At 42.3% G+C, this 15,538-nt stretch overlaps 1 protein-coding gene across 1 annotated transcript in view; it reads left to right on the top strand.

Moving 5' to 3' along the window:
• The window catches only part of LRRC8D (leucine rich repeat containing 8 VRAC subunit D), a 41,267-nt gene extending 26,677 nt beyond the window's left edge, over window positions 1–14,590 (top strand). The window contains exon 2 of the mRNA XM_058658992.1: window positions 11,626–14,590. Coding sequence (XP_058514975.1) covers window positions 11,626–14,204 — 2,579 coding nt within the window. The 3' untranslated portion in view covers window positions 14,205–14,590. The remainder of the gene's footprint in view (window positions 1–11,625) is intronic.
• The last annotated feature ends 948 nt before the right edge of the window (window positions 14,591–15,538 follow it).

Below are 15,538 nucleotides of genomic sequence, written 5' to 3' on the forward strand. Positions count from 1 at the left end.
GGATTTAGCTACAGAGCCATTACACCAGGCCCAGGAAAGGTGCTTCTAACGCCTACGTAAAAATTGCATGATTTTCTCAGAAGCCAAAGGGAGAACACCTGGGTTCCATGCCTTTATAGCTGTTTATCATGAAAACAAGCCCAGCACCATGTGGCCATGCTGAATTTTTATAGGGTTCTTTATGTGAGACACTATATTTGATAGGGTAAATAACAGCTTGTACCGAGAGCCAGTATGTACAGGGTGCTGGCTTCGCATTCAACACACTAGCGTGCTTTGAGTGTTTACTGACTCTGACAGACAACACAGACAGATTCAGCATCCCTCAACCCAGGGACCACCATCAGTCCCTGTCTTTGCCCCTGTTGGCTGTGTGGAAGGGCAGATAACCCCATGAGGCCAAGGGGGAGGACTGAGGCTCAGAGCTTTGTCGTTTCACAGAGCCTCCTTCTCTGGAACTCTCATGTTATGGAGTCATGTGCCAAGGACCCCCTATTAGATATCGGGTCTCAGTCCCACAAGTGGCTTTGTTTTCCCATAGACTGCTGAATGATGAGCCAAACTGCCGGCAGATGGTCTCTCAGAGGAAGTTAGCTCGAGAATAACATGTCCACAAGAACCGTGATGTATTGTCCATCTGGACACTGAGAAATGCCTGTCAAAGCTGATTGTTTGGACTTTGGCATAATTAGTAGACATTTTCTTACTGATGGCATTTTTTTTTTAGTTCTGTGTCTTCTGTACATTGTCCTCAAATGCTGTTGTAAGTCTGTGATTCATCCTTTAATAAGCCTTTATTAGATGTCTGTCTTATGCCACACCTTAGTGACAGGTAGATAAAAGAAATCTCCCCTTTAAGAGAGTAGTTCAAAGGACTGTGTAGGCACAAAGGACTGACAGTTCTGCACATGTAACAGCAATTATTGCCTGATTTTTGTTGTTGTTGTTTTTGTTGTTCATTTATGTCCCTAATGGCTGGAATATAAAATGCTATCAAGTAGACTTTTTAGTTAAATAAACTACCTATTAAAGGTTAGAGTGTGTATTAATATCTGGATAGCTTTCTCTTGTGCTAACTTGGAGAAGTCCTGGGAGTGATAAGATAAGCACCAGGGCAAAGTACCCCAGTGCTTCCAGGGAATCTTTACCAAACCAGGGTCACCGTACCTGGTCTAGCTTCAACCATGTACCAGCATATTCAAAAGAAACAGTATTAATAGTGTGTAGACTTCTCCTCACCATGGTGTTGAGGATTTCCCTGCACACCTCCCCCCCAAAAAAAAAAAATGTTCTGCACCTTAAATGTCGACAAATATCTTGTTAGAGTTAAAAGCCAGTCTGGATTATCCCAAAATCTGCCAGGATCAACAAAATTATACTTCAACACAACAAATGGCTAAATACTAAAATGAAATAGACATGAGACAGCTGAATGGTACCCAGTGGCCTTTTCGGGGTATATAGCAGCCGGTCCGGTCCTGTATATAAACTAAAATTGAGATGTCAATGAGCTAATCATAGGTTGTGGTTAGGACTTGTTTTTTTGTTATTTTGTTCTTTGTGTTTTTTTTTTTTTTGTTTTTGTTTTATTGTTTTTTTTTTTTTCTTTAACATACTGGTTACTCAAAACTATGTCAATTCCATAATATTGCAAATTGCTGTTGATGTTATATTGGGACTCTTAATTGACTGTGATGATATTATACCAGCTCTGACTTCGGACCAGAAATGGTCTCCCCAAGAAACTGTTCAACCCATCTGGACAACAAGTAGCTGGACTCCATGCTTAATATATGTTTGCAAGGAAAGAATCTTGATTGAATTTGAACTGTAATGCTGCTTCAAGGTGGAGGAATCCACCAGGGGGGGAGGGGAGGGGGAGGGGGAGGGGGATTCCCAAAGCCTATGAAACTGTCATATAATGCTAAATATTAATTAAAAAAAAAATAGTGTGTAGACTTAAAAGGAAAATAGTAAACTTGACTTTAATATGACTGCATACAGATGAAGAGAAGCTGGGAGCTTAGAAATGCAAGTACAGCTTCCCTAAGGAAGTTGGAAAGGTTTAACCACATGTTTCACTTTGAGCTTTCTCTGGAGCCTTTGTGAGGGCACTTCAATATATGAAAAAGATTGAAGTTCATGTTGTTCATATTTATGAAACTGAAAAGTTTATAGAGTCACCCAAATGTATGGCAAAGATTAATTACACATTCATAATTAAAAGTATGTGATTGTTAAATTATTTCTGAAAAATAGCAGAATTTTTCCATTAAAATATTTGAAGAAGATTTTTTAAAGGGGTATTTCAAAAAGCTTATGGAAAATGAGACTAAGAGGTAAATTTATTTGAATGCCAAAAAAAGTCTTTAGACCACACACACACATACACACACCACACACACACACACACACCCCTTCCTTCTGCTGGGTCACTCTACAATAGTTTTCAGTGAGCATGACTGTGTTGACCAAAGCCAGGAGACAGAAACTTAATCTGGTTTCCCATGTAAATGGCATGAACTGAGTTATTTGAGCCTTATCATTGATGTATCCAAGGGTGTGCATTCGAAGGAAGCCTGAGTCAGAAGCCTGGACAGAAGGTCAGAAGCGTTCAGCTGTGGGTGTCCTAACTAGTGTCTTAACAAGTGATTTAAGTGTCTGTGCCTTTCCACAAGCTGCTGGTACTAGGGTCTCTTAGCTGCCAGACTTTTGATCATTACCATTTTGCTACTTTTATGTTTCCTCTCTGGTTACTTTCTCAGTAAGGGCAGCTCTTACTTATTTTTAAAGGTTATACTCCTTTCCGATCTGTAAATTTTGTATTTGGCATGGAGCAAATAGCCTATGAATATCTGTTCAATAAGATCATTTCTAGTAGAGGGTATAAGTAGGACCTCTGAGGTTCTGTTGGCTTGAGTTCATAATTAAGGAGATGATAGTGGTAAGCTGATATGCTTGTGGAATCCATTGAGTTAGAGCCTCTTTTTGTGATTTCCATGAATAAAACTTTACTCTCCAGCTCTCCAGTGACAGCTTTGATTTTTAGAATTGACAGAAGAAAAAAAAATCAAAATAATTCACAGAAGTATATTAATACATTGTATTAATTCCTAAGATACTTTGCTTTAGAGTTTTCAACATTTATTTAAAGTTCTGTTCCTTATAAGCTTTAAAGCAGATTCTCTGTGAGAATAGCAGTACTCTTGAGATAAAGCCTAAAAGAGATACTAAAATATATACTGGTTTAAGTTCTGTTTACATTTTACAAATTCTAAGTTTTTGTAGTGCTTTTAGGTTTATCACCTAATTATAAGAAGTCTTTAGTAGTAAGCAAACATAGGTAAATGTTGCCCAACCTGAAGTCTGGTATTAGCAGGTTTTATCTAAGAAGTAATTACAGAGGCATGTGCTGTGGTACAGTGCCAGCATATTAATCTAGTGTTTTCTGCCTTTAAAACTTTGCAGCTATTATTTAGATACCTAACTAAAAAGTGTTAGAAGCAAGTATTTTTTAAGAGTAGTTTCTTATATCTTTTAAAAGGAAGTAATATGTAAAAATTAATGTTTTATATCTACTGTAGTGTATCCCATGTAATTTTAGTGTCTATTCATAATTGCTAACAATGTTGATAATACAGATTTCTGTTTTTAAAAAAGTTAAGTCATTAACACTTTGCATTTGGAGATTTGTTATTTTCTTTAACCATGTGGATTTTTTATATCTGATTTGGGTGTGGTGTGTTTAGTCTGGGTGCACGTATATGGGTGCTTGTATGTGCACTGAGTGCTGGGGAACTCTTGTTTGTGGCGTTGGTGTAGTCTCTCAGCTGTTTATAAACTTTCATGTGCTCTCTGGCCTGTTTCAATGGAGAATGGATTTGAGAATCTGATGTTCACCAGTGTCTTGTATTTCTCCCATTTTCCTAATGTAACTAAGAAAGCTGATCACAATGATTTTTAGAGAACACTAAAGAAATACAGTGCAAAGTTAGTAATTTACTGGGTCAGAAATTAACCATTTGCATCTTTAGCCATTAAACCCATCTCTACAATTTCAAAACAATTTGGTTTCCTTATTTTATCAGAGCTATTGAAGATCTCCTAGCATTAATGGATCTAAATTAAAGTTTTACTTTAGGTGATCGCATTATTTTGTTCTGAATTCTGCTGTATTTGTGGTAATATCAACAACAAGAGTTTTCCAAAAGACACTGAGTTACATACATTTGACAAATGTGAATTAAACAAAATTATAGTCCATGTTACCTGAATATCAGTCAGGATTGTGCTCTGTTGTTTTTCTAAGATATATTTATTTGTATGAAAGATAGAGTTAGAGAGATGGGGGAAGACAGAGAAAGATCTTCCATTGGCTGATTCACTTTCCAAAGAATATTTAAACTTAAAATGTGGTTTAATGTGAATATCTATAATAGGCCCCAACCATATCGACATTCAGCATTACGTTTCTGTTAAAAGCCAGTTTAGGCAGTGAAATAAGCGAAGATTGAGGTTTAATGTCATTATTTTGACATTGAGGGAATATTTTGTATTGAGGGAAAATTCAGTTTAGTACAATTCACTCATTATGTAAAATCCAGGTGTTTTGTTTTTTAACGTATTTTACAGCCATTATGGCTTCTCATTTCAGAACTTATTAGCTATTGATTTGTTAATTTTTAATTTATTGTTTTGAAGAATTGTTTATTTCTTTGAAAACTGGAGGGACGGAAAAAAAGATCCTCCATCTACTGTTCACTTTCTAAACGGCCACAGCAGCCAGGTCTAGGCCAGCCTAAGCCGGGAGCTAGGGACTCCCACATGAGTAGTTGGCCGAGTTGGTATTCTGTATGGGATGGAGGTGTCCTAGGCAGTGGCTTAATGTGATGTGCCACAACCACTGCCTCTGGTTGACTACATTTTGAACCTAGTTTATTGAACCTTTTCTGTTGGTTACTGAATTACCACTGGCTCTCCTTTCAGATAAGAAAACAGCTTTGTAATCATAAAAGACTTTAAATTCAATCCTTGCTGTTTTCTGATTTAAAACCAAAATCCCATAACTTCCGCCTTTCAGTTCCAGTGCAAAAAGCTTCCTTGACTTCCACGAGATATGTTTGCTTACAAGAAGGTTAAGTTGACTTTGATGTGTATCATCAATTAAGAGGAGTTTTGGAATGTGAAATCTGTTTTCTTATGACTCGTTATGGCCTTCACAATGGATGTGCCATAGAAATCCAAAGAATACGTGCATGAATGCTTACTAAGCATTCCTTCCCTTCCTCAGATTAAAAAATGAAAACGAACCCCCGATCACCATTGATAGTCATTGTGAGTCCTGATGTAGGACTTGCTCAAGACAGGTTCAGAAAGCAAGCAGCTGCTCTCTTACTGATAGAACTGCACGTTAGAATATCACCAGAGAATCATAATGTGTTTTATGAATACATATTTAAGATATTTTATATACGTAACTACTCTATGTCACTTGTTTTCAAAGTGCTGTTGCATCAAATTCAGTTAGTAGTTAAATCACTCCGTGGGAGATAGTAAGGGTATGTGTCATATTCCAGTGTTAATGAGTAAAAGAGGATAACAAACCATTATTTCATCAATTATGCTCAACATGAGACATTGCAGGAAGGTGCTGGTTTCCTGCTGGTTGGCCTGAAGACTCTGTTAAGACTGTATTTGTCATCCATGTCCTGCTGTCCATCCCTTGGCTTATTTGTAAGATGTATTTATCTATATATGGCTAGAGTGGAATAACACTGAAGCTAATGCTAGAATCACTTCAAGCTCCTCTGATGGGTAATTCCTGACACATCTGTCTGCTTTCACAGTTATTTATTCGGTGGAACTTGAATCCACCTCCCTCTTGTCTTACACCTCTTTCATGTCTTAGCTTAAAAACCCCCTCTCTTGTGAAGTGTTGTACAGACTTGAGTATTCTGTCCTGGGCCTCATGGGTACTTCTCATTAACCAAGAGCAGTTTTCTTACTATATTGTTATTACACAGTGACCACTTATTCTCGACTAGACAGGGAACTCATGAGGGTAAGAATGAGTTACATTATCTCAGCATTCATCCTCATACATGGCAGGTGGTTTTCTTGAATCCTGAGGGCATGAATGCCACCCAAGATTGCTTTTAGGTAGTGGTGATTATATAATTTCATTGTGCTAGCTCCTCAAAGCCAAGGACAATAGTGACAAAGTCCCTCCTTCAACAGCTAACTTAATCAAGATAGCTGGCAAATGTGGATGATTTGGAGTTGAAAGATTCTGTTAGCCCTTTCACTCCTCTAGCTCAGAGAGGTCATTCAAGTTTTTCCTGTTTCAGGGCAATCATTTGGCTACAGTGAAAATTCATTTAGATCATATGGGAAAATAGTTTGCAAACTAAATCATTGCAAATGTGACAAATGAAAAGCAGGCAATGTTATCTGGGAGAAAAAACACATGCTTTGGCCTTAGATGGATTTTAAGTCCAGATTCTACTTTTGACTTCTAAAACTTAAATTTTTCATCTATCAGAGATAGATAGCAATATTTTGGCAACTAAGACAAGCTTAGTGAAGGGGAAATGGAATCCAGGCAGTGTTCTGTTTGTGTTCCCTCTGTGATAGTCGGCTTTTTCCAGCCAGAGCTTTTGTACATCATGTATTGCTACTTCTGCACACATTTATCTATAATACATTTGGTCCCTTGTGCTCAGGAAGATCAGACCACTCCTATCAATGGGGAACTGCAACCAACTTTATATGCCTTGAGGCAGGGCTGAGGCTAAGCCTCTCTGGTGTCCCAACACATTCCTGGAGCAAGCAGGAGCTTCTATTTTCAGGTCTCTTCGTGAACACGTATGTTCTCATACAGATATACTTAACAATGGAATTTCTGGCTCTCGGAATATACACATATATGGTTTTCATAGACAGTATCAAGACATTTCCCAATGTGGCTAGACTAACTCACACTGCCACCAGCAATGTTTGCATTCCAGTTGTTCCCACATTTTCATTAGCCTTCAGTAATATCTAATGGAATTTTTAGGAATTCTGATGAACTTTGTAACATTATAGAGCAGTTTGGAAATGGAGCCATTTTATTAACCCACAACACCCAAAATATTAGACTTCCAACATTTTAATTGCTGCCTAGAGATAAAGCCAATGTGCATGTAAGTGAGGACTGAATCCTGTGCGACTCCCAGTGATAGGGGGTCACTGAACTTGCTGGCAAGCATGGGGACTGAGACGTGGTAGTTTGGAGGGGAGAGTCCATAAGATCTGTTTGGGTCAAACTGATTGACCAGCCCACATGGGAGTTCTGAGATGGCTTGTTCGTGCAGAACATCAATGACTGTCACATACCATCCCACACAAAAGCTAGGGCTGGGGGCCTAACAAAGCTTGATCCCAGTACCTAATTGAATGTCACCACAGGGGACAGGTCATATTAGGCAGGGCCATGACACTAACCAGCACACAAGAGAACCAGGTCTGGGGGTAGATTCTGTGGGGGATAAGTGGGCCCAACCCTGTGGAAATACAAGTCCCACTAGTTAGCTCAAGAGCTGGGGTGGTGATGGACTGAGCTAGGTGTGACCATGGAGCCCACTGACACTCACAGCTGCAGGGGCTGTATTCAGATTGGGCAGGTCCCGGCTGTAGCACTTACATGTGTATCCTACCACAGGGTGTGAGGCGGGCCGGCCCGTGACATCCTCCAGCTCACACGAAGGCCAAGATGGAGTGGCAGGCTATGCCAAGCAAGGGCATAGCACCTGCTGGAGCATGTGAGATCTGGGTCAGGGAGTGGGCTGAGTGGGGCAACCTGGAAACTCCCCTACTGGGGTCACAGCTCCTGCTGGTGAGCACGTGTTTCAGGCCTGAGTGTTGGGCACTCTGAGCAGGGTAACTTCAGCTGTTGGTTAGTGTGTGGGTTGGTTTTGGAGGGGGGCGACTGGGCAGGGCTGAGCCAAACTTTCCTCACCTGCAAGAGCAGAAATCAGGCTGGAGCCAGAGGTCAAACCGAGCGAGGCTGTCACACCTACCACATTGCATGAGACTGGATGGGAGCAGATGCAGCAGGACCAGGTTCCACCACCCGCCAGCAAGTGGTGGGACTTGGGGTAAGCTGGGTCAGGCCAGGCTACAGCATCCAAAGGCAAAGGTCATGACAGGTGAGGGACTAGGCCAAGCTGGGTCAGAGCAACCACTGCCATGTGCAAGTTGTATAGCTGGGAACACACCTAGTTGGGCAGCTAAGGAGATGCCCTGGCTGGGTTGTGGTTCCCACTGGTAAGCATGGGGATGGAATGGGAGCTGCATTCTGGTCTGGTTATGGCTGCAGCGTACCTTGCCACAAGTATGAACTGGGGCTGAGTGTGCCAGACTGGGCTTGACCCCAGCACCCACTGGTGTTCGTGTGGACCAGGATAGGTGTAGGACAGGTTAGACTGGGCTGTAACACCGAACAATAATAACCAGAATGGGTTGAAGGCTGGTCAAGAAAAGCCATTGTTTGTGGACTGCATAGGTCTGGCCCATGGACCCACCCGTGTGCGCGAGATCTGGCATTGGGAGACGTTCTTGTGGAAGAGTCTGGTAAACTCCTCTGTCAGGACACAATCCCTACAGGTGAACATAAGAACCATGAAAGAGAGCAGCCCAGACCAAGCCAAAGAACAGTATCCAGTGGCATACATTAGGCCCTAGTCAGGGGCAAACCAGGCAGGGCCAGTTCACATTACTCACTGGCAAATCAGAGCACCAGAATGGACTGTTGGTCAGACTGGGTTCAGTCACAACACATACCAGTACACATGGACTGGGTGCCTTCTGGGCTGGACTAGGCTGTAGCCCTCACGAACCTGAGATGGTGTTGGGGGTGGGCTGGGCCAGGCCAGCTGAGGTGAGGCAAGCCATGCCACACCAAGCCACAGCACACACAAGAGCTGCAGTGGAGGGGGCAATGCTAGTAGAAGGATGTGGAGGGCTCCCCTGCTGAATCTCCACTCCCACTAGAGAGCGTGAGTTGGGATGGGGGCAAATCAGACCAGACACAACTACAATATCTGTTGGTCTCATGTGAGCTGGACCAGGGAAAAGCCAGGCTGGGTTGACTGTTCTTACTGGTACAAGTGTAAGTCAGAGTGGGTATGGGTTGCTTGGGCTCTACTGTAGCATCAGCTTGCAGATGCTGGCACGGGGGGCTAATTCTGTGAAGCCAAACTGCAGAACAGTATGGAGAGCATGATCCGGGAGTGAGAGTGGGCCCAGTAGGGAAATAGTGGGTACCTCCCTCCTGGCTCCCTCCTGTGTTGCCACTCTGTTTGGTGAGCATGAGAACCAGGGCTTAGGCAGGCACAGCTAGACAGAGAGTGGCACCCATCAGCAGGTGTGTAGGCTGGATAGTAGGGCTGGTTGGGTTGAACTAGGCTTCAGTGCCATTTGACATGTATGTGAGTTGAATGGGATGTGGGACAGAGTGGATCAGTCTGCTGTCTCTACTGGCAAGCATGGGAACCAGGGCAGGGGACGGGACTGATGAGGGTTATTGGGAGTCACCCCAACTAAGCTGCAGCTCCCATTGGTTTACGTGGCCAAGTGTGTGGTGGGTAGGATTGGGATGGGCTCCAACACCCATTGGTTTGTGTACAAGACAGGCTGTAGGCAGAACTGACCCAGTATTTGCAACCACCACCATCTGCATAGACTGATAGGGGCAACACACTGTGCTGGACCCTGTACTGGCAAGCACACCCAAGAATCTGGTCTGGGATCACTTCAGATGAAGTTTCTTTGGGGATTCCCCCAATCAAACTGCTGGACTCAGAACCCCAACCAAAAGAGAAGTGCAGGCTCCATGGTCTGATCATGGAGTCCATGTGTCAAAGCTGAGCCTCCTCAGTGGCTCAGACAGAGCAGTGGACAGCATATCCAGGTGCGCATGGAGAATATGTTAGTACATTGGAGCCTGTAGAGGATACCTGGTACCACACAGAGGACAGAACCAATTGATCAACTAGCCCACAGAAATGCTGCTGGCATTGAAAATCTAGGCAAATGAAGATGCTAAGATGGACTAAGTCAGCCAGTGAATTCTGAAGAGATTTCATCATGCTTGGAATGGCGAGATTGGCAGCAATTCAGAACAGTTGAACTATTGAAACCACTTGAGCAGTGCCCTCAGAGCACGCCCCATGTCAGGGACCTGGGATGGATGGAAGGCTGGGTGGGGCTTCTCCCTTTGTCTCTCCCTTTCCCCCAGATACAGGAAGGAAAAAAGAGAATGTGGAAACAATGGTCTTACCCACTTTGCTGTGGCCCTTCACCCATTGAGCCCTAATCAGCTATGTAAAGATCATCAAAATTAAAAGCAAAAAGAAAGAAAGAGAAATATGAGTAAGATGCCTCCTCCTACCAGATGCTCCAGACTTGGACTGGGAAAATTAGTAGTGCTAGAATAGGTAGTGTTTGCATTAACAGAAAGAGTAAAGGGTTAATGTTCTGAGAGATATGACTGGGCCCCCTGCTGGGAGTGGTGGAGATAGTGACTTGCTGGAAAAGCTCACAAGGCCAGAGTTGTTGCCTGTTATCCTGTTATTTAGCCTTGTCACCTGTAGCACTCACTCCAGAGGAAGAGGGGGACTGGGCTGGTGACCCTGTGTGAAGCTGTAAAACTCTTGTTCCCTGCCACCACCTTTTCACTTCTTCCTCCACCAGAAAGCCTGTACCAGATACACAGTGCTTACATAGCACTGAAGATTTGACAGCCGGAGGATAGCATTGGTTACAGGAATCCCATCATGCCTCTGCTGAATCTCCTTTTTTTTATGTTGAAGCATAAAGTTTGTATTCTTGCTGGGGCACAAGTTGCATTGTCATGGCAGTTGGACATAATGGACTGCTGCTCTGCTCCATACCTTATGGAGATAGGAAAAGTTATGTGACGCTGAAGATGATAATCAAGATCGTACATATTCTTCCACTGAATATCTACTGGGCTTCAGGTACTGGAGATAATGGACCAGTGAAGGAAGATGGATATGGTCCCTGTTATTGAACTAACAAATCTAGTAGGGGATAAAACAAGTAAAAAGCCTGATATGGGTGCTTACATAACACCCAAGATGGGCAGACAACAGATGACGTTTCCTTTGGCACACCTGCTGTGACACCTGACATACCAAAGTGCAGAACCCTGTAGAAGGATTCAGAGAAGAAGGCTTCCTGGAAAAGATTACAGAAACCTGACAACCTTGTGATGGGGAGTGGGATATCTAGGTAAAGGAAACGATGTATAGGAAGGACTAGATACAGAGAGACTGGCTTGCTGAAAGGAGTCTTAACACAAGAACCCATAACAAGCCGGAAGATGGGTTGGGCTGGAGCCAAAGAGACCAGTTGTTTTATGAAGGCATAAAAGATAAGTAACCAATGTTCTTAGCACAATGAGTTCCAAAATTCACTTCTTCCTTTTGCCTCCAACACAAACATCCTGGATTCTGTAGAACCCAATACAACTATTTTGGAGAATAAAGAAAAATCCTATTAAAAAGAAAAGTGCTATTTGCAACAACTATGTTTAATGTCCTTTGCTTTCTTGTTTTCCAGGAATGTTTACCCTTGCGGAAGTTGCTTCACTTAATGACATTCAGCCAACTTACCGAATCCTGAAACCATGGTGGGACGTCTTTATGGATTACCTGGCAGTTGTCATGTTGATGGTAGCCATCTTTGCGGGAACCATGCAACTTACCAAAGATCAGGTGGTCTGCTTGCCGGTATTGCCATCTCCTGTAAATGCAAAGACACACATACCACCAGGAAATACTGATATCACCACTGACATCCCGAAGACAGAAGCAGCCACTAACCAAGACCAAGATGGGCAGACAACAGATGACGTTTCCTTTGGCACACCTGCTGTGACACCTGACATACCTCTCAAAGCCACATATCCTCGCACAGATTCTACATTTCCAAACCAGGAGGCAAAGAGAGAGAAGAAAGATCCAACAGGCCGAAAAACCAACTTGGATTTTCAGCAATATGTATTTATTAATCAGATGTGTTACCATCTAGCCCTTCCCTGGTATTCTAAGTATTTTCCATACCTTGCTCTTATACATACTATTATTCTCATGGTCAGTAGCAACTTTTGGTTCAAATATCCCAAAACGTGCTCCAAAGTAGAACATTTTGTTTCAATATTAGGAAAGTGCTTTGAATCTCCTTGGACTACGAAAGCGCTGTCTGAGACAGCATGTGAAGACTCAGAGGAAAACAAGCAGAGGATAACGGGTGCCCAGACTCTACCAAAGCATGTGTCTACCAGCAGCGATGAAGGCAGCCCCAGTGCCAGCACCCCAATGATCAACAAAACAGGCTTTAAATTTTCAGCTGAGAAGCCTGTGATCGAAGTTCCCAGCATGACTATTCTGGATAAGAAAGATGGTGAACAGGCCAAAGCCCTGTTTGAGAAAGTGAGGAAGTTCCGTGCCCATGTGGAAGACAGTGACTTGATCTATAAGCTCTATGTGGTCCAGACAGTTATCAAAACAGCCAAGTTCATTTTCATTCTCTGCTATACTGCCAACTTTGTCAACGCGATCAGCTTTGAACATGTCTGCAAGCCAAAAGTTGAGCATCTGACTGGCTATGAGGTCTTTGAGTGCACCCACAACATGGCTTATATGTTGAAAAAGCTTCTCATCAGCTACATATCCATAATTTGTGTTTATGGTTTCATTTGCCTCTACACACTCTTCTGGTTATTCAGGATACCTCTGAAAGAATATTCTTTTGAAAAAGTCAGAGAGGAGAGCAGTTTTAGTGACATTCCCGATGTCAAAAATGACTTTGCATTCCTTCTGCACATGGTAGACCAGTATGACCAGCTGTATTCCAAGCGTTTCGGTGTGTTCTTATCAGAAGTCAGTGAAAACAAACTTAGGGAAATCAGTCTGAACCATGAGTGGACATTTGAGAAACTCAGGCAGCACGTCTCACGCAATGCCCAGGACAAGCAGGAGTTACACCTGTTCATGCTGTCAGGTGTGCCTGATGCTGTCTTCGACCTCACAGACCTGGATGTGCTAAAGCTTGAACTGATTCCAGAAGCTAAAATTCCTGCTAAGATCTCTCAAATGACTAATCTCCAAGAGCTGCACCTCTGCCACTGCCCTGCAAAAGTCGAACAGACTGCTTTCAGCTTTCTCCGCGATCACTTGAGGTGCCTTCACGTGAAGTTCACTGACGTGGCTGAGATTCCAGCCTGGGTATATCTACTCAAGAACCTGCGAGAGCTGTACTTGATAGGCAATTTGAACTCCGAAAACAATAAGATGATAGGACTCGAATCTCTCCGAGAGCTGCGGCACCTGAAGATTCTCCACGTGAAGAGCAATTTGACCAAAGTTCCCTCCAACATTACAGATGTGGCCCCACATCTTACGAAGTTAGTCATTCATAATGACGGCACTAAACTCTTGGTACTGAATAGCCTTAAGAAAATGATGAATGTTGCTGAGCTTGAACTCCAGAACTGTGAACTAGAGAGAATTCCACATGCTATTTTCAGCCTCTCTAACTTACAGGAACTGGATTTAAAATCCAATAACATCCGCACAATTGAGGAGATCATCAGTTTCCAGCATTTAAAACGACTGACTTGTTTAAAATTATGGCATAACAAAATTGTTACCATTCCTCCCTCCATTACCCACGTCAAAAATTTAGAGTCGCTTTATTTCTCTAACAACAAGCTTGAGTCCTTACCAGCAGCAGTATTCAGTTTACAGAAACTAAGATGCTTAGATGTTAGCTACAACAACATTTCCACGATTCCGATAGAAATAGGATTGCTTCAGAACCTGCAGCATTTGCATGTCACAGGGAACAAGGTGGACATCCTGCCCAAACAGTTGTTTAAATGCGTGAAGTTGAGGACTTTGAATCTGGGGCAGAACTGCATCTCCTCCCTCCCAGAAAAAATTGGGCAGCTTTCCCAGCTCACTCAGCTAGAGCTGAAGGGGAACTGCTTAGACCGCCTGCCAGCCCAGCTGGGCCAGTGTCGGATGCTCAAGAAAAGCGGGCTTGTTGTAGAAGATCACCTTTTTGACACCCTGCCACTCGAAGTCAAAGAAGCATTGAATCAAGACATAAATATTCCCTTTGCAAATGGGATCTAAACTGAGATAATACGTGCACATCCATGCGCAGGAGCAACTTCCTAGATTGCAGATGCTCACGTACAAGTTATTGCAAGATAATGCATTTTAGGAGTAGGTACATCTTTTTAAATAAAACCGAGAGGATGCATAGACGGCTGATTGATAGAGGACGTATTTGAATGTTCAGTGTGTGTAGTGTTTAAGTCATTCATTTTCAAACCATTTTTTTTTCCCTTTCTCTCTCTCTCTCTCTCTCTTTTTCCTCTTGGGGAAAGGGAAGAAACAATTATAATCACTAATCTTGGTTCTTTTTAAATTGTTTGTAACTTGGATGCTGCCGCTACTGAATGTTTACAAATTGCTTGCCTGCTAAAGTAAACGATTAAATTGACATTTTCTTACTAGGCCGCCTCTTTGAGGTGTCTTGATTTACTCTGCTTCATTGGAACAATATTAATTTTAACTCAGACCACTGTCACGTCAGATCCAAGCTTGTAAATTTATTTTTGTTGAAATATTGATTCCTGTTTTTGTTTAAAACACCTCAAATAAGCACTTCTTGTGACCAGTACAACTGCTTCAGAGAATCCCATTCCATAGGGTGTAGGGATCTTTTGTCCCATTTTTTAAGAAGAAAAGCTAGAAAAAATAAACAATACATTCCTTAGTCATAGTTTTTCCCCATAGTCTGGAGTTGTGGTCATTTTTCTACTAATAAGTTAGGGTTGCTGATAAATAGAATTTTTTTACATTGTATAATTAAACCAACATGGGACTTCAGTAACTTAATGATCACGTGATGTTTCCATATCACTATTTGGAAGATAACACAGCATCAAAGCAAGAATTATAAAAAACTTTTTTAAATGGAAAAAAAGCAAGAATTATTTAATTTCTTATTCTGTTCATGTTGTTTAGGTGGTGGTGACATTGGAAATGGAAGGAGAAGAAATAAGCCTTATGATTGAATGAGTTGGAAAATTCTTGACTTTCCCTATTTATTTTCATGACAAGCTGTATTTCCTGTGTTTGTCTACAGCTGGGAGGGCCAATGTCCAGGAAAATCCTGGCAGAATACACTTTTCAGATGATGGTTTTCTTTCTTATCTAATTTACAAAATGTCTAAATTAATCTCTGGGAGGAAAAAATTCCTTGACATTTGTTTAGGTAGAGTTGGCAGGTGTTTCCTAGGCCTTTGACAAGAATGTTCCTTCCAAAGGAGAATGACTTGGCACTCTGGATGGCCAAGTGATGTCCTGACCCTTCACAACTGTACTTGGGGAGAAATGAGCATCCTCTTGTCCCTCCCAAGCACAACTCCAAGCATTGTGCACAGAGTTTGAAGAGACAT

Source organism: Ochotona princeps, chromosome 2, assembly GCF_030435755.1.
Source record: "Ochotona princeps isolate mOchPri1 chromosome 2, mOchPri1.hap1, whole genome shotgun sequence".
Lineage (NCBI taxonomy): Eukaryota > Metazoa > Chordata > Mammalia > Lagomorpha > Ochotonidae > Ochotona > Ochotona princeps.